Source organism: Aptenodytes forsteri, unplaced genomic scaffold (assembly GCF_000699145.1).
Source record: "Aptenodytes forsteri isolate BGI_AS27 unplaced genomic scaffold, ASM69914v1 Scaffold15, whole genome shotgun sequence".
Taxonomy (NCBI): Eukaryota; Metazoa; Chordata; class Aves; order Sphenisciformes; family Spheniscidae; genus Aptenodytes; species Aptenodytes forsteri.
The window spans coordinates 18,817,440-18,838,309 of NW_008795129.1; the positions used below are offsets into that span (position 1 = coordinate 18,817,440).

Here is a 20,870-nt window from a genome sequence, read left to right on the forward strand (position 1 = left end):
GTTTTCCTGCTCAGTATTCTTGATTTCTCTTCTTTCATCATTTTTTATTTTATATGTTACAATTCAATTAAAAAAATAGTAGAAAGAAAATAGTGAAGAAAAATAAATATAAAACTTGGATTCAATGTAATCTGAAAAAAATTCTTAAGATTTTGAGCATCTGAAGTCATGGGGGTCTAGGGTCCAGGTATGTTTCAGAAACTTCAGATTTTTCTCAATTGGCATAGCTTCAATTCAGTCATTATAATGTGGACCGTATGTTTTCACATCAGTTCACATAGGAATCAAATCCAACACCTACCCTTTTTCTTGTCTTGCAGGTTAAAAAATGCATTGACATTATTTGCAAATTAAAATATACTTGTCCTGCACTTGAACCTCTCCTTAAAGTAATAGTGTGTACACCCCATCTTTCCGACTTTGTCTGTGCTACGAAAAGAGTCTGTTTTAAGAAGCCCTTTAATTAAGGCCTCTTTAAAAGTCTGTTAGTACCTATGGTGAAAAAGGGATACAATGTCAAGCAGTAATGTGGAAAGATGGGTTATAGAATACTTGCTAAATATTTTCAGATTGGATAACCTGATTAAATTCTAGAATATTTAGGGAATTGGCTAAGCATGCATGTGATCCCAGAGCCTGTAAGGGTTATCTCTGAGACTTCAGCTAGGACAAGTGAAGTTCAAGAAAGGGATGATTGTAATTCCTATCTTAGAAAAGAAGGGGAAAAAGGAAGGGCAAGTAGACACCAGCCAATTTATCATTAATTCTTAGGAAATTACTGGAATAAACAAGTTTTTTAAATACTCTATAAGAATTTAGAAGAAAGTGAAGATGTGAGTGGCATTCAATGTTGTTTTTTCAAGCACAAATCATGTCAAGCCAAACTGATTTCATGATACAACAGACTAGCAGACCTTTTAGATAAAAAGGAAGTGAATGTAAAACAGTATTCTTGGAGTAGTTATAAGTTGTTCATTGTGAAAAGGGAAAGGTATATCAAGTGGGCTTCTGCTGGGATCTGATTCAGGTGTTGATTTAAGAGATGAACCGTGGTTATTGCATGTGTAAATGCCATTGAAGTAAGAGAGACTGCAAACATACTATAGGACAGAATTATAATCTGTACAAAAGAACATGGGAGAATCTGAAATAATTGGCTGGAAAGCTGCAATTCCACAATTCTGTAATTGGCAAATACATGATTCTGCACTAAGAAGTAACCATCTGCAAAAAAATGGTAGGGGGAAATGGGCAATGAGCTTGGTAAGAATATTCAAAAATGAAATGGAACAATCATGAATCAGAAGTGAATATGTCACGATACTTGTGTTGTAGCAAGGATGCTGGCATATTATTATCAACAAAAAGATCTGTAAGGCCCATGAAATGACCCTTCTATTCTGCTATGTAAGTTTGGGGCCCCACTATTTGACAAGAGCGTCTGGCACTTGGAGAGTACAGAGGGGAGCACTGAAAATGGGAGCAGGAGTGGTGACGTAATACATACCCACGTTTGTTTACAGTTGAGAAGGTTAAAGGGAAACTTCAAATTTATAAAGAACTGTAAAGGAGAAGGGAGTTTTGTTGGGTTTTTTTTTTCTCAGTTCTAGACAAGGAATGTTCTCCACTGTAGACAGGACAAGAAGCAATTGGCTTAAATGTCAGCATGGAGATTCAATTTAGATTTTAGAAAAGACCTTTCCAGCATGGGGATCATCAGGCACTCCAGACTTCTGGAATGACTGTGGAACCTCCATCACTGGGGTCTTTTTAAGAAACGTATACATCTGTGAGAATGATCATAACCACACTGCAACCTGCCTTTGTGTAGGACCAATGCACAGAGGTGGACAAACTGATCTCATGAGGTACAACTTATTCCCAGTTTCTTTTATTAGACCATATTTACTATCTTTAAAGCAATCTGAATTGCTATAGGAACAGCCTAAAACTTTATTTCAGAGCTGGGAATTATCAGCTTGACATCTGTTGTCTAAGGTAAGTAACTAAAGCAGTTTTTAACAGTTGTGATAATAATGGATAATATCCATGATGCCTCATTTCAAAAGCAGTAGCTTAATAATGCGGATGGGATGCACTGAGATTTTGTTAATATAAGGTAGTTTCATACTGTCTATTCCACTTATAAAGATGGCACTTACGTTTAAAGTACTACACTATCAGTGTTAGTAATTCTTTAGAAGACATTTTGAAAAGCATTATTTATGTGACACCATTGTAAATGAAAGAGTTCCAAGGAGTAGTTTGCATAATATGATACTTGAATCTCTCTTTCATATTCTGAAAGAATTAATTTTAATACATATTTTAATATATTCTTTTATAAATAACTGTCCTTGGGCAACTACAGCAGAATGTCTTATGTGGAAACATTTTAAAATATATAATTAGTGGATCTGGCTCTCTTTTTCTCTGTACACAGAATTAGTTTGCAGAATAAGTATTTTTAGAAATTTTCTGTGAATTTACAATGGCTCTGCTAGCTAACAGAAAAATAATCAACCGTTTGCTGAAAGGATTTTTTAAACCCACTTGATTAGGAAGAAGAGTGCAATTCTGGGGTTAGCAAGGCCTACAGAAAGACATAAGTACATCTAGAGGAACCTTTAAAATTATTATGGTTGCAGAACTGTGTAAATGTGCAACATGGATTCATAGTGATCTAAGTGAAAGAGATAATAGGATTAAGTCTTGTTTAGCACTTCTTAAATTTGAAAGCAGTGAATTGAATTTTGAGCTTATTATTGGTTCTTAACACCCAACAAATCTTCCTATGCTAAATTAATCTCTAGGGAAAAATTCTGAAGGATTGATCACAACTTCATTGTAACCTGAGGCTCCATAAATTACTGGCAAATAAGCATAAACCAGGGTGCCATTTCCATTGTAATAAGCAGCTTTTCATACTCTAAGTGTTTTAGAGATGGGAATTCTATTCCAGAATCAAAAAGGTCCAAAACCTGAAGTCACAGTAGATTCACATTTTGGTCTTCGCTTGCTAATGTGTAATACATTAAATGTCTGTTCCTTGGATCTAGCAACAAAATGACCTTTTCAAGGCTCATCTTTTTTTCTCATTTTTGATTTGTTCAAGGGAAATTACAGATGACTGGTATTTGGTTTCCAAAAGGGATACATAAAAACTTGACCTTTTGGAACTGTTATTTTTTGGGATGTGTACACTGTACTTTAAGTATGTCTTAGCTGTTGTTTGCTGGACTATGTCTAGTTTAAATAACCCTTCATTTTATTCGGTATAAAGCTAGGACAAGAAGTATAACTCCTCTCATTTTTTCCCATGACAGACCTTTGCACACACCTGAGAGCACTTTTTTTTCAGGCAATTTTAAAAGAAAGTGGCATGGAATAGGCCCTGATATCTTAGGAAGTTTCCATAGAGTCTGTTTTGCAGTGCAAATAGCATGTTATACTCTGTCCGTCATTGTAATATCTCATTGCCTACCCAAGTGCACTCTTGTGTCAGGGCACTTTCCACTTATCAGAGTGGGAAATGAGGCACAGGGAAAGCAAGTGACCAGGATTATGTAGGAAGTTCATGATGGAGAGAATGAATGAATCCAGATTGACAGACTACTGTCATATGTATGGTTATTCCTGCTGCTTGGTTTCCTAAGCCAGCTTTTGTCCATCTCTTAAAGTCACTATAGCTCCTGCAATCATGGAATGGTGAGCTTATTTCACTTAAAAACCAACAAAATAGTTTAATGACTATGATATGCCTTTCCAGTGAAATCAGCTGAATTGGAAAATAACCAAGTCAAATAGGTTATTCAACATGTAAATGAGAAATTGCTCTCCTTTCCAGCTATGTAAATAACTAATTTAATTTGAAGAGATTTGTAACACCAAGTTACAATGAGAAAAGTTGCAGAGAAGGCAATCTTTGTCTTGTGCAAATTAAAGCAAATAATCAGAGCTTCATTGAAATATCACGATGTATAATTCAGTTTGAGAATGAGAATTTAAGATTTTTGAAGAGAATTAGATTGTGTTTCTAACTAAAATGCCTGTGGTCCACTCAGATCTGTGTAGTCATTTAAACCCATTTAAGTTACTTCTGTTGATTAGATATGGCAATAAGAAACCTCAAGAATATGCGATGAATGACTGAATTGCACTGCTGATAGAGACTCTGTTTTTGCAGGGCAGTCCATTTACATACATTTTTAATTTTTTTAACCCTTGGAGTCTGTCAAATGCAATGTGATCAGAAATTAGTCAATGCAGCTCTCCATGAGGTTTTGACATTTTTCCTTATTGCAAACACTTTTCCTATAAAACTCAGATTTAATGCATGGCATTGTTAATGCTTTTGTTGTAGCCTTTTGATGTTATTCACATCAGCAGTTGACAGCACAGAAACAGGAGACAGAGAGAAACAGAGACCAAGTTGTAACTGCAGGCAAGTCAGAGCTGGGTGATGAATAAGCAGAATAGGAATTTCAGATTAGACATTTGGAAGATCTTTGTCACTAGGAGGGTAGTGCAGCAGTGGACTGGACAGCAGTTGCCAGAGAGATTGCAGAATTACCATTCTTCTCAGTTTTGAATACTCACCTTGACAAAGTCATGGATGTCCTGGTACAATGTTGGTAGTGATCTGATCTAGGGGAAAAAAAAAAAAAAGAAAATCTAAGATGTGAGGGAAGAAAACCTAGAAAACCTAGGCAGTTGTTGCTGTTGTTAAAATAATAGGCAACATTTCAACTGCCGTATCCTTCCTTATTTCTGAAATAGGGTACTGAGACTGCCTGGCTCTAAACAGCCAAAAGGAAGACTTTTTTGGACTGGCTGTGAGAAGTCTTCCTAACATTTTTACAAGCGTTTGCCACCTGCTTAATTTACCCTAGCTGTCAATCTGCCCCATGAACTTGGGTAGGCACACTTGTCTGTGCATGCTTTATGGCACTCTCTAACATGTACCTTGCTTGCCAATGGGCTAAACTAGCCCATAAATGTGCCAAACAGCAACAGAAAGATCTTTGAAAGGATTTTTCTATTCACCCTATTATGGCACTAAAATGGTCTTATCCTTTTCAGCTATCCTAATCTATCAGTCTCTCAAGAATGTCTGTTACTATGTAACAAAGAGAAAGTACACCTGTCCTAGTTCCTAACATCTCATGTACTTTATTAGGTTTTTTTCAGTTAGGGCTTTTCTAGGACAGTTATGCTGGAAGGTGAAGAGAATAGCATAGAAAAAGCAGTGCTAGTCAGAAGAACAGTATCCTATTCCACATGAGAGACCAAGTCTTAAAAAAAAAAAGAGAAAAAAAAAAGAAAAAGAAAAAAAATCTTCTAAATATGAAAAAGAAGCAAAATGGTAATGTTTCCTAAAATACAAAAGATTTGAAACATGTCAGCCTGGGATTGCTGAAATGTATCCTGTTAGTGTTAAATCATTGTAACATGTATTTTGCATTGACTGTTTTATTGTACATGAATACAATATGGCCATTAAAATATTTTGAAAGTAAGTCTAAATGTTATCAACCAAAATAAAACCAATGAAATGCAACATTTCTACTTAAATAAGAACTTTGCAACAAATACATTTTCTCATAGAAGATTATACAAGATGCTATGGAACATTTTAATTCACTCCAAACTGCATTGATCAGAGGAGAAGTATCCCCCATGAGAATTTTTTTGATCAATGGTAAAATTGAATTGTATAGCCAGGCAAACGCTTTCCTGTGATATACTTCTAGATGGGGAAGCAGGTCCTGTGTCAAAGGTACTTATTTGACTGGCACACCAAAACTCAAAATTAACGTAATCTATGGGAGAAGATGTCTACATGTCCATGGAGAATCAGGTGAAATGTGTATTTCCATGACAAGGGACTAATTATGCCAAAATGGTTGCTTCTTAAGAAATGTTCTCAAATTAGATGGATTTTGAGTGAGAAATTGGTGAACTAATTTATAGTATCCTAACATCTTACTGTTCTTCACTGATGACAAATATAATTCTATACTTAACAAGAAAAACTCTTGAATAAGATATAAATTGATACTTTAAAATTGTTGCAAAGTAATAGAGATGCCTAAAAAATTAATCTTGTCAATACCCTTGGACTAAAAAATATGGGTTTAAAATTATGGTAGACCTTGAAATTGGTTGTCTGCTCAGTCAGATAAATGCTCATTGAATTTCTCAGTCCTATGCTAAGAAAGGAACATTTTGAATTTCCCACAGTTCTAAGTGAATATTTAGGCATGTGCTTAATTCTGAATATTATAAATTAAATGTGTGATAAGATATTCAAGTATTACATGTCAATAATGTCCATCTATTCTTTGTCTCCAAATAAACATCATTAATTACTGAAGAAGTATGTATTTATTTTTTGTTTGTATGATTTTTAAATGCAGTAATTTTTTTGGATATGAGTATATAAGTAACACCAGCGTAGTTCCACTTTCCACTATCCTATGTTTATTTCTACCTGAGCTATGATGAAATCTGTGTGGGTTTTTTAATCTCTTTGACTGATAAGAAAAAGGTAGGGAAGAGTTTTTTCACTCTTCTTACAATACCCATCTTTGGAAAGTTTCCCTGTTTCTTGGCCTATGGCTGAATGATGGGAATTTCCCCATACCCATATGGGCTACATGAAAACAGCGTGTGACTGGAGCACAGGGTGTCACACCTGAATGCCACCTGCCATGCCATAATCTAACTCACAAGGTTTTCTATAACTGGAACTTTACCTTTGTCCCATGCTTGATACATGGACAGTTGCAGATGGTGGGAGTTAGTGACCTTTTCCAGCCACAAAACTGATTTTAAACATCATAATATCTTCCTGTATTTCTTCTCATTGCATCTTATTTTTCCTGTTCTGCACCTTACAGGGAGCTTTAAAATGCTGAACAGAAAGAAGCAGTATTTTGAATAGAGCACTTTTCTTTGACGTGCAAGTGCTCAGCCACCAAACTCAGCAGCGCTTCATGGGCAGCCAAACAGTTTAAAGTTTTCATTCTTGTTTACAGAGCTAATTAAGAATCCTCGTAGTACTCTTCTCAAATGACAGAGTATCAAAATTACAGTAACGACCTTGTGAATGAAAAGGTTTTCCTGAACGCATGACCAGGAGCAGAGGTGAAGAAAACTGCTAGCCTTAAAAAACAGAGAGCATATCAAATACACATGCCTTTATAGTCTGTATTATGTAAATCTTTTAAATAATTGTTTGTGCATTTGGAGCGTAGGTTTTTCTGCTCATTTAAATACTTCCCCCAAGCAATTCTATTTGTTTAAAACAATGTTTGGTTTCCCATTAAAAAGTAAGCATTTGCCAGTAGCTCTGTAGACTTACAATACTGTAATGAGTTCCATATGGCAGGGCTGCTCTAATAACATTGTTTTCTTAAATTTTTGTTATTTTAGGAAGAAAAGGAGCTAGATATAGTAATTTTAGCATGTAGTGACTCAGTATTTTATGCTTTAAATTTTTGTGGTCTTTGTCAAGTTGTTGGTAAGACTGGAGGGTCATAGTTGTTCTTTCTGGCTGTAAAATCTATGAATATATTGCATTGATGCAAATCAGTGCTGCTGTAAATCAGTATACAGAGACTACCAGTTTCATTTTTAAAAGAAGGGTTAAAACCCTAATTTTTAACCATCTAGATATTCAAAATAAGCTTTTATTTATTCTAAATATAAAACGTAGTTTCACCCAAAGACATATCAATTGTCCTCTTGGTATGATATACTGGGAGCCCATTTGCGCAGGTGCTTACTGACAAATATACTGCATGTTTATAAAAACCAGGTCTTAGGGATGTACTGGGTATGCATTAGGAGACTACTTTACTGTTTTGATTTTAACGTTACGAGTGCTTCTTTAGATTTCTATAGACTATCTTAAAATGCAAGTCAAGAAAAAATGCATGAGAAGTATTACAAAATGAGCTTGTTGCTTTGTAACAGACCTTAAATCAAGTGTTTATTAGTAAGCTGCCAGCAAATATTTGCTTGCATACCTTTTATCATTTCAAAGGCTTTTATGAACAGTACGTCACAGTGCTAGTGTAGTTTACGTTCAAATACCAGTTTCTAATGTTTTAAGCTTTCCAGAGAAGTAATAGGGAGAAAAATGCTAAGAAAATGAAACTTAGCTCTTTTCTAATAAAATATTTTTGCAAGCATTTTGTCTCTTCAAGATGCTGTGACATCCTATTCAGTTGAAGGAGCACACAACTTTAATTGCACGACTCATTCACTTTAAATATTTAATAATGCTATTATTAGTTGCGCTGAACCAGTGAAGTAAGATCTGCAATATCTAGTGCTGGTCATCATTTTTATTCATCATGGTTTAATAAGCATTCTAATTACAGATTGAGGAAGAAATATGAGTTAGCTTTGTGGCTTTGCTTGGGACTTCTATGCACACTGGTATGATTGGAAGGGATTATACAAGCTCTGTGAGCATAGCTGATTGTATTCAAATACACTGATGCAGGCTTCCCAGTCCTGACACATTATTCTTCATATATAAGTAACTGCGGAAAAGATAGTGCATAAAATTATGAGTCCTGACACTATTAACTCCATCTGGCTTAGTTGTGAAGTATGAAAATTTGGAGGCCAAGTGGACTTGTTCTTGGCAAGTGTTCTAATGCATGTATTATCAGTGGAATTAGGCTTCAACTATTTTTACCAACCATTTCCCATATTTGCTTGCAACTTGCACAAATAGCAAAGTTATTTAGAGTGAACAGTCAGTTAGGGAAGCTTTCATTTGGAGATTTCATCCGAGTTCAAGCTGAAAGACCATTTGTAGACAACATAAGCCCTCCGGGCTCAGTTCTCGAGTAAATATAGATGATGATAATTTAGTATAACTTTCTCCCTTTAATATTACAAATATTGCTATTTGCATGCTATTTGCATTCTTATGTTTTAATGGGAAGTATAGTAGGGCAGACTAATATCTGGTGCATTTTTTAATGTTTTGTTAAAACATCATTTTTTCCTCATCAGCAACTTATGCGGGAGCGACAGCAGATGGCCAGCCGCCCCTTTGCTTCTGTCGATGTAGCACTGGAAGTAGGAGCTGAGCAAACAGACTTTCTACGAGGTCCATTAGAGGTAGGAACAGTGGTGCTGACAAGGGACCATTGTGATTTGCATATTTATATTGCTAGTCTCATCTGCATCTGCTTCTGAAACCAAGCAGCGTCTGATTACCTGGAGCTGACAAGTCTCAGCTACATATGTTATGCCATTTTCAAGGCGCAGAGTTTTAATAGCATGACACGAGCTGTAACAAAAGCCACTGGAGAATCTATTAGCCTGGGCTGGAGTGACAGCCAGCTCACCTGGCAGTCCTTCCGTGATGGATGTGAGCTGAAGGAACGCAAGACACAGGTATTAAGAAGGGAGCAAACCTCATGCTCGGTCCTTCACGTACACAGTGCCCCCTAGTTAACATCTATCTTAATTAACAAAGATTACAGCAAACAAACAAACAAATAAATAAATAAAGCAGCTGTGAGTCGAATTTCAATGTTGTGTTTTATATGTACAGGTTTAAAGAATACAGAGTATACTGCATATTTTTGTTTGTAGATAATGGCTACATTACTGCATTCTTTTATTGTAATTGCAGTACATTGGAAAAGAAATAATAATATGCAAGGCAATGTGATGTTGGAATAGTGTAATAATGCATGAAATGGATTCTGGAAGTTTCACCTGAAAATAGAGGGAGAATTACAATATGTGGATAATAATGAATATCTAATCTAGGCTGGGTTTTTGGTAGATCGTAATCCTCTATTCCTTTACTTTTATTTACAATATTGTGTTTACAGTTATTACTTTATCTTATTTATGGTGAGACCTGGGAATGAGGTGTGATAGCTCTGAAATCTTTCAAGATTGTACTTTTCTTTTCATTGCTGCCAATTCCTCTTAAATTCAAAGCTTCTCTTACTTTTCTCAATAGCCTCTTTCAATGGAAGATTAAATACACTCTATCAAATCTCTAAGGTTCATGGAGAAGTGAGCAATGTGAAAAAGAGATTCATAGCAGAAAGAAAAAGAATCAGCTCTTGAGTGCTTATCAAATTGAGGTGCTCTGTCCTGCTACTGTATAGGAAGCAATCACAATTGTTCTTGCTGGCATAATTTAAATACTTGAATAGACAGTGAATAAAGATGCCATATCTCTTTGAAGAAGCTTTGTTGTTTTCTGACCAAATACTAGAACCCCCACATTCTTCACCAATATCACCATATTTCTGTCTCCTTTTATCTTGGAACAGAAGACCTCTCCAGCTCCCCAGGCTGAGGACACATTACACTGTAGTTAAAAGTTAACTTTTTTGAATGTGATTTCATTGTTTCTACACTGGTATCTGGGAACATTTTCTCTGTTGTCTTTTCAGAGGGAAGGAATGAGTGGGAGCTGAGGCATCCGAACTCTAATTCTGTACATACTGATTATTTAATTAAACTTTAGAAGTAAACTTCACAAGTTAATTGCCACATTTTCTTTTCTCATATCTTTTATTTAGCACTAAAAGAGGTAAATGCTAAAATATTTTAATTATATTTTACAGTTTTTATTAGCTTTTTCTTCCTAGCCTAGCATTTTCTAGTAATTGTTTAGTATTCAGTATCCATAGTGTTTTTTCCTAATTAATACGTAGTTGTACACAAAATGGAGTCCATTCAAAGTTTCCTTGGAATTACAATATACTGATCTATATCAAAACAAAGCATTGTGCTGAGGATTAAATGAATGTGATTCAGGGTATTGATTGTCCTTTGATGTATGTTCTGTAAGAAAGAGCTATATTAAGCTTCTGTTCCCTATCTATCCTCAATTTGCGAAAGGACACTAGAAGTTGTAATGCCATTCTGTTCTTCATTCTCAGCTCTCTTTCGGACTGAAGGGAATTTGGATCACACATGTACTTCCAGGATGCAGTGCTTAAATAGGATAGTACGAAGTAGCTGTAACTTCATTTTGTTGTATTAAGTTAGAATCATTAAACTATTTGAATAATTCTGTGATATCTGATGCCCATTGGGATCTTTTAAAGTTAGAGATCTTTTGGTAGAAATGAGGAATATACAGTAACTCTCTTCAAAATGTTCCACCGGCATTGCGGAGATCTTGCACAGATATACCAGGGGTTCCAATTTTAATGGTGGTGCATTGCATCCCCTCACCTCATACTTTTATTGAGATTGTGTGTTACTCACTGATACTTTGGACATTGTTGGTATACTTTTATTGACGTTGTAATAACTCCGGCACTTCCAATGACATTGTATTGATCCATGGGTCCCTGGGGCACAGTGTAATGTCATTGAACTGTTCCAGACATTACTGCAAGTCTCCCATTCAACTGCATAGTAAGACTGCTGTTCATTAATGTCATCTGGCTTACATGATGGTGGTTTTGTACAGCTGGTGTTCTATATTAATACTGATGGTCTGGTACATGTCAGTATTCATATGACTATCTACATGGTAATTCCAGTATGCCATTTGGTTAGCTTTTCTTTTATTATTTGTATTTATTTGTAAATATCCAGAGCAACTGTTTCACTGTAGAGTTTTAGTTTGCAGTAGTAAGGCATTTTTTGCACAGTGTTTGGAAAGCATATCTAAAAAAATAAGAGTATGAATACTGTACTTAAAATGATTGCCTAGTTTAGATACTTACAATACAACTGATAATATTTGGGTCTATTTTCAGTTAGCAGCAATTTGCAACAGATTAAAATAAAATCCTGAAAACATTACAGAAGAGAGTTGGATCTCTGTTATTTTGGGCTCTCTTTCTGCTTTGGAGTCTTTACCAGCCAGTCTATCTTAATGTTTTCCCAACAAAATGACAGTATCTTGATATTAACTCCTTCAAAAAACTTTAATCTGCATCATATTCCTCCTGTTTCCTGCTGTCTGAGGGGGTTCAGACATTGGCAATAACCTTTGCTCTTCCCAATTTAAACCATATTATTCATCAATCTTTACCTCTTCAGACTGCCTTTCTGTGTAACTGAATCACAACATGACATTAACAAGGCTCATCTTGTCATCCATTCTGTCATGTTGGCCTTATATCAACTATTAAATATATTATTGTCAGCTTAAACTTAACATAAAGGAAATCAAACTTAGTTTTTCCCTCTTGGTATCACGTCAACCACTACCTTGCTAATGATAACATGGTAGCATCCTAATTCTAAATCTATGAAGCAATATGTACTCCTGCTGTGGCATGATATTCATGATACTAATCTTGTGCACAATTATCCTATTTAACCCATGCCAGCCCTAATCTGCATCTTCATCTGTTTCCATTATGATTGCCATTTCCCTACTTAGAAGTGATGAAATCTGCATGAGCTCTTACAAGGGAAGGTGAGGCTGGAGGCAGGCCATGCCTCACTCTTCCTCCTTCCTCTTGGGAAGAACAAGAGCAGCCTAAAGTTACTCCGGTGGAGGAGCGGAAGGGAAGTCTGGAAGGCAGTGAACCTCTGCGTCCCAAGAGGGGAACAGTCAAGGGGGGCTACAGTGAAGTGGCTGGTGTCCCAGGGGCAGGTAAAAGAAGAGAAAGAATTCCTAAGGTCCCCTTGTTAGGAGTTTCACATAGCACAGGCTGTTAAGGAGCAGAGTAAGAAAACACCAGAAGCACCCTGTCCAGAGAGTTTGAGAATATGGCGATATTTTGTGATACCACCGTAATTTTTTCAATACCAGAATCATGAAAAATTAAAGTAGCATCATAGATCAATAGCTACAATGCTTCCTGACACTCAGTGCCCTCAGTGTTAAAGGATTTTTTATTCCTTTCATTTCTCTTTCTAGACATCTAAGCCGTTTCCAGACCTGGTTGCTTTTTGCTGCTCAGTATATGCTAAAAGCTAAATAATTTAGGCTATCTTCATATTCTAAGCCTCCTTTAGGCAACATTTTTTTCCCCAAAATATAAACCACTTTTGAAGAGTCACTTCCACTGTGCTGCTGACAGTCATTTTAGTTAAATTGTATGTTAAGTGAAAAGTAATGAAAATGTTTTTTCTGTCCTGCTTTGCCTAACTTCTGGGTATTTTTCAGTTCATTCAGAGCCCGTGATTTTTTTGAAATAGGGACAGATTCTTTCTTTAGGCCTGTGAGATAAGGTGGGCACTACTGTAAACTCTAATGTATGGTCATGCTAAGTCTCTGGACAGCAGCATCTACTGTGCTACATCTGCTGGAGTAAAGACAGATGTGTTATTGCCTGCATAAGAACCAAGTGCAAATTTGCTCTTATGATGATCATCCATTTGATATCTTTACAGTATTACTTGGATATCTATTTTTTTTTGCAAATTGACGTTCTGTAATAATTATTTCTGCAGAAAAACATGCAGTAAATCTTTCAATCATTTTTCCATCAAGTTACTGCATTTCCTGTAAAATTGTCACAGATGTTAGATGGTTCTCTACTTCTGACAAGGTAAGATGATCTCAAGAATTTTGAATTTCAAGTAAAATCTAGCTTTGTTTCTCTAGCAAGCAGTAAGTAATATTTATGGTACATTAAATAAGATTTGAATTTCAGGCACTTCTGATAAGTATGAAGCGAAGATCAGCCATTATATCTCATTTATTTGAGTAAAAGAATTGGAAAGTATGCACCAACACCAGTAGCTATCATTATATCAAGAATGGTTATTGGAAATCAGAGTGACTTATTAAAACACATTAAAATCCTGTAGCAGAGATTTGTGGGGTTTAGGTAATCGAAGTTTATACTAATAAGCTGTGTTGCTGGTTTCTCCTGTGTTGCCAATAAGATGTCAGGACTTTTTAGCTTGCTTTACAAATAAATCCAGTTAAGTTGGGTTCATTTTCTTGTTTAATTTGAATAATTCAGTGAGCAATTTTTGAAACTGCAACCTAAGCATACTTCATTATTTTGTACAAAATGAAACTAGTTGTATGCTTCATCAGCATTACACCTGCATTATTTTGATGACATAATGTCTAGTATCAAGGAACAGATTCTTCCCAACTCGTTGTTACAGGTCATCAGATTGCCCCTTGATAATCTCAGTTCCTAATTTTAGTCTCAGTGTCAGAGGATAAATTCAGTGCCCTTGTAAGAAAGTAACAATTTATTTGAGGGAATGATTAAATTGTCCCTAGAACGGTCATCTCATTTTCAGTGACCATAAAGGCAGTACGTATTTGGCAACAGTAGCTATCAAAGACCATTATACTTACACTTCTTGCTTACTTAAAAAGTCATGCTGCATAATTTGCAAAGTTGCAGGTGTTGCTCATGCAAGCTTATTGGGGAGCTGAACTCTGGGAACTTCAAAGAAGATATTAGTATACTGTATTAATTATTTATTATAAATTTTGTTTAAAATGCAATCAAATCTGATTATTCTTTATTTTTACTATGGGATAACAAGACATTATCCCACACTACTTGTGAGAAAACCAGACATGCTCCTGGATGGGGAAGGATAGTTTCACTGGCTAATCCATGTTTCTATCTTTGTCATGGTTAGTGCTGAGGAACATGTAATGCCAAGTATAGGATACAGCCTGTAAGCCAGTTCAGCCATGATCCCATAGAACAAGTTGCAGGTTGTTCTGAAAGATTCCAGGGACTGCAAAAGCTGTAGCTGCACTCAAGGGAGCAGAAACATAGTTTAGAGCACCTACCCTGTTTGTTCTTTTCAATGTCATTCAGAAACAAAGGTTGCATTGTTTTTTTGTAACCTGCCCCTTAGAAGGCTTTGGATGTGCATATGAGGAGTTGGTGTTTTTAGAACTCTCATCCCTGAGTTTAATTGTCATTTTCCTAACTAATATTTTTCTTTCCTAGCGAAGTTTATTTTTTTTTTTACCCCTTGCTAATTCCAAGTTTGGATTATCCATATTGTCCGTATGTTATGTCTGTAAGCCAGGCTCTCCTTGGCATTGGAAAGGGCTTCACTAAAACTACTGTGTCTGGTCTGTGGCACGGCAGCTCAAGAAGGACCAGAGGAGAGAGAATCTAGATGAGAACAACGTGAACAATCAGAGTCTTAGAAAATATAACTACAAGGAAAAGTCAAGGAAATTGGAGTAGACTATTGAAAGGAGTCAAAATAATGACCTTCAAATATGCAAAAGGTTCATAGCAATCAGGAGGGCGACAATCTTTTCTTTTCATGCACTGTAGGCAGCAAAGGTGTAATGGATTAAATTGTAGTAGAGGAGGTTTAGGCTGGATATCAGGAAAAACTTCTCATAATAAAGCTGAATCACTGGAAGCAATTGCCTGGGGAGGTGATGGAATTTCTTTTATTGGAAGCTTTTTAGAACAGGTTAGACAAACATTTCTCAGGTACCATGTACCCATAGCTCCATTAGCTTCTCTCCTTTCAGCTGTCTTTATTATTATTCTGATTACTGCCTAGCTCTTCCTTGTGCATACTCTCTGAAAATTTTCCATTTTTGTTGTTTGAACACCTTAATTACCTTCATTGCACTATTAGTTTTCTGTTACTGAGTATTTCTGACCCTTCTCTTCACTTTTGCTGTTATCTTCATTGATTTACGTCCTCAGTTTTCTTGCAAGATCAGAAACTGTTAAGTCATCTCTGACCCTCAGTCTCTCCATGACTGTAAGTCTGCCTCATATGATCTCCAATCCATTCTGGAATAGCTTCGATATTCTCCTTGAAGTCTGTATTCATGATGTAATTATTTTTATCTTAACCAGTGCATTACCATTTTACAGCCTTTCAAAATCCATGCATCCTACAGTACTAGATCTCAGAGAAATGTAGTCAGGTGATACACCTGACACTGAAGAGAAGAATCTATATTGGATCACATTTTCTGTTTTTCTGTATTACTCAAAGATCATGCTGAATTTGCTGTCCACTGCCTCAAGAACTCCATTATCTTGTGCTACACTTTGACCTTAATGGCTTACTCCATTCTTCTCAGCCCACTCCCTCAGTCCTGTTCATCTGGAAAACTTTCTCCTAAGCTATTGAGTCACTTTATTTTAAATCCTACCTTCTAATCTATTTTCTTCTTTGCAAGTGATTGATTCACCTTGGGTATCCTTTTGTGATACCATGTGTGAGGGATGTTATATCATACGCAAAATTCACGTTCAGTAGTTCTTCCATTACAGAAAAGCATTTACCTGAAAGCAGCATTGTTTGGTCTCTGTAATAACTCCTTCCTCATATAATGAACTGTTTTTCATGAAATAAGAACTTTAGATTTCACACTATTTAATTCCTCATTCACTGGTCATATACAACAGTGTAGCTCTGCCCAATTAAATATCTTTATATTTGCATAAGATTTTTGTTGCTTCTCTTTAAATTTATGTCTAGCAATGTGTGAATGTTCTGAGCCTGTGATTCAGAACAAATACCTAATCTAGTTGCTCATGCATACTGGTCACAGCTATGATATCTTGTGTGTGTTGTGTATACTAACTCTATTCAATGTAAAGCGTATAGAAGTTCAATTCCTTGCACAGAACCAAATTAACAATATTTTAAGATTTCTAAGCAATATTTTTCTCCTTTGGCATATGGGAAATCTAAAAATAGTCTGAGAAATGCAGCCTGGAATAAGCCACATCATTTTTTCATATAGACCAAATTTTTTTGTGTGTGTTTATTGCTAAAAGATATACTAACACCTCAAAGCTTGTTGATGGTTTGACAGAGTCCTTAGAGAAAGTTTTTAAAATTCTAGATTGGTTCTGGAATGTATCCAGTCTCTAAATTTACAGAAAATCACATTTTTAATCACTACATTCTCTTGTTTGCTTGCTTACTTCTGTTGAGTCAGTTTACCCTCATGGGCAAACAGACATTGTAAGAATGCCTTAAATATGATGTATAGGAGATTTTTCTACGTGCAGGCTGATGTCCTAATATTTCATACTAACAAGAGAGTAAAGCCTCTGCTTATTAGCTTATGAGCTATAGGATCTGTGAATTCACAGTTAGTTCTGAAAACCTGATTTTGTTCAGGTTTTTTGACAAAAATGTATCTTTCCACTTCACAAAATTTATTTGGCACATGTACTGCATAATCAGATGACTATAGAAATTGTTTGGATAGAAATATATGATTTGTGTTGAACAAAATTGCCAACAAATTTCATGCTCAATTGGAACAATTAGCAGGAATTTTGGCTGACTAGCTAAATGTAGGTGTTTCAGCGGTATTGGCGTGCTGTGAATAGAAATTGTGAAATTATTGTATTATGCATAGTTGCAAATTGAATGTATCAAAATAAATATTCTGATTGTTTTCAAGCAGAAGTGTTTAGATGTGTCTGTAAATGTTATGAATAATGACACTGTACATGTCCTATGTTCATTAAAATTAATAAATACAATTTTTCTAACATCTTATTTCATAAAGTAGATAGATACAAAATTCAGTGAATGCAAAACAAAATATGTATGTATTTACCTCTAGGATTGTCTTTGAACAAAGTTTGCTTATGGGAATCTTGCCTTTGGATAGCAAATCCATGACAATGAGAATTTTCCAGAATTGTTTAAACTGAATGTACCAAAGCATGGAAATAATTATGCTATCAGGGTAACTAAAAAGCACATAGATTGAATTTTTTCTCAGTTTGATTGACTGGGCTTTTCTGTGCACCTGATTTTCATATGCCGTTCTCTGACAGGCTACTCTTTGTAGCTATATGTATTTTCTTAGTATTTCTTTTGGTTTTAGATCAGAACTTGATTCTCATCTTTAAAGCAGGACATTTCTCTCCTTTTTTAAAAGGAAAGGAGAAGAAGAAATAGATACAGAAACTATAGTCTTTCATCAGCTATTTCCCATGTTTCCAGGTGGAACTGGCTACTGTACAGCGTTTGATATTTGGCATCTTGTAGTCCTTAGCTTTGCTTCAGAGACTTTACCTGCATGCCGTTTCCTAGCTCTGTCCTTGAGTTTCAGTTCTTCCTGCCAACAACAATACACATAGGAACTGCAGCAGACAGGAGACAAAAGTGCAGTGCCTTTGCTTTTCTTCACAGAACTTGTCAACCTGCATGTCGTCTTGGATAATCCCATAGGTTATGCCAGTTTCCACTGAAGTTTTATCATTCTATAACTTCTATCAAACTAAATTCGAGTCTGAAGTGAATATGAATTCATTGCGTAGAAGGCAGTGCACCTGCCCTCGACAACAGATGCCTAAACCTCACCCAAGCTTCAGAGAGCCATCCAATTTGCTTACTTGCCAAGACTGTTCAACCCGGTAGCACTTTCCTACTTGGTCTACAGACTCAGCTTTCAGAGCGTTATTAGCTAAGCTTTGCCTGAGTCCACAGAAAAGGCTGAAATATTATGTCTGGTCAGGACTACAACTAAAATAATTTTGAAGATGGCAACCTTTTGCACAACAGTATAGTGAGAATAGCATTTGTCCATGAGGTAAGAAAGCACTGAGCCCGAGGGGGACTATACCTACATAGCCCCAGGCATCCTGTGGGAGCACACACTCTTATTTTTACAGCTACAAGAGTGGATTAATCAGGTGGTGAAAGGAGAACAGATTAGAGGGAAACTGACTGCTCGGGTGACCTGGACACCCCTCTGGAAGGGGGCAGATGTAAAATGTTCCCTTTGGGCAGGATCCAGAGTTCCAGAGTATGCTCTTTCCATCTCGGTGTCTAGCTTTAGTTCTGCCTGCTGCGCTTTGGGCATCATGGCTTTTGAATTTCTGGTTGCATCGTGGCTCAATTTCAAGAAAAAGGCTGGAGCATGTTCCTGTTTAGGTAGACCATGAGGCCCCTGGACTGCATAGAGCCTGAAGCTCAGCTTTCTCCTTGCCTGGATCAGGATCACTGTTCTGATGTCTGCTTTACTGTGCAAAAGACAAACGTGGGTCCCGCTCTCGTTGTGCGCCCATCATCAGAGCTGGGGGAATTTAATATAAGCGTGCTGCGTAGCATTCCACCTTGTTCCCTATGTTCTCAGTGGAAGAGGAGGAGAGGCCTATTTTTCCCCTTGCATATTGTGAGAGGCGGTTTCCTTTTTCACACTGATTGTTTAGAAAGGTAATATAGTAATTACAGGCAGACTAGATCACTTCTTTGGTGTGAGGAACCCAAAATTTCAAAGAAGCTATGAGGAGTCTGGGTATGTAAGTTATAGGGCATACATTCCATTCACTGGCTTTAGCAAAGCAGAGGTAGAAACATTGCATGAGGTGTTAGTTTCAGTAATAATCTCAACTTTTTTTTAATTACAGAAAATACCATAATATTAGAACTTGGAAGAATGAGCGGGCTCAATCAGGATTTAGGGCCCAATGGTATGATTCTTTAATGGTCCTGAAGGAGCCTTCTTCTTGTACAATTTCTTTTGGAAATCAAAAGATTATGAATGGCATACTGCAGTAAAGTAGAAGCTGCAGTAAAGTAGAAGTTACAAAGGCAGCTAGACTGCAGTGAAATTGGGAAGATCAGTAAGTTTGTATCAGGGCCATCTCTACAAGAGGAACGCCTTTAAAAAGTAAGCAGTATTTGTGATATGTGATCATTTCCACTTATAAATGTAGTGTACTTTACAAATCTATTAGAGCTTCCTATAACAAAGACTGTAAAACATTATTGTCCATTAGTGTGAAGCAGTAAAGTTTTTAACAGATATACATGAAATAAAATTTTCCTTTTTTCATCTTTGGTATATATTCACATTATTGGAATTATATTTAAAGTAGAATTTTGCCTTTCCAAGTGCTATTCCTTACACTATATCCTTGGCAAGGTGACTTTTTTCTTATCTTTATTATCCAGCTTTCAGTAAGAAACTGGGAAGTTTAAAGAGACACTTGCTGTCAGCTTCTTGTCTCAACTGTTTAGGCCTTTGAAAAAGATGTATAAATATTGAACCAGTTGGAGTTAATAAATAAAGTTATTCTGTTCTACAAACAACTTAATGGTTATTAAAGAAAAAGCCACTGGGCTCTTGGAAAAGTAGACAAGCAATTTATTTTATATTGAGAAGTTTTTCAAATTGTAGGAATCAGAAGGAATCAAATGTACCCTTCTGAACACACTTAAATATCAGTTTATATGCAGAAAAGAAAAGCATTATCCAGTGACTCACAAACACAGTTTGTGTTTTGTGACACAAAACACACAAGTGTAGGACACTCTTTAAGATAGCCATTAAATATACTAAGAGGCGCTGACATGACTTTGGCAATGAGATCCAGTGAGATCATTTTCCTCTGGGCATATGGATGCTGTAAAGTGCACATTTCATTTTTTTGCATGAAGAATATTTTAAAATCATATTAAAAGAAAGAAAATATGTTACCATTTTGTTATAAACAGAGCCAGCCAAACATCATAAATTGAATATGCATTAAAAAGATCTCCAAAACTTACTGTCATGTACTCCTGTGTACCTTCAGGGCTTAATCATGAATGTTATTTGAGTTACATTCTTCCATCACTCACTTGCTGAACTCAAGAAAGGTAGAGTTGCACCAGGTCCAAATCCAGCACAATGTGTATCTGCTAGAGCACCATTAAAACTAGACTAGTGAAATAGTATACCTACTCTGATGGATTTACTGAGGAATAGTGGATTTGTGTATATGGTTAAATGCAGAGTAATTGCAGAAATATATTTTTAAAAATTTGAAAAAAAAAATTTACTTTTTCTCACTTCCCAGTATAATTAAGTGGTTAAAGTAGTACTACAATCTGAATATTTAATTTTCTTTTTCTCCAAAACAGTTACAGCATCTGTTTCTGTTCTAGTAGCAAACTTCCACAGACGATATCCATTAAAGTGA

The 20,870-nt window shown here is 36.0% G+C and overlaps 1 protein-coding gene across 1 annotated transcript in view; it reads left to right on the plus strand.

Annotated features, from left to right (window-relative positions):
* ATRNL1 (attractin like 1) overlaps positions 1 to 20,870 on the plus strand; it is a 557,444-nt gene that overhangs the window by 414,597 nt on the left and 121,977 nt on the right. Inside the window, 1 exon segment of the mRNA XM_009277899.1 lies at positions 9,037 to 9,144. Coding sequence (XP_009276174.1) covers positions 9,037 to 9,144 — 108 coding nt within the window.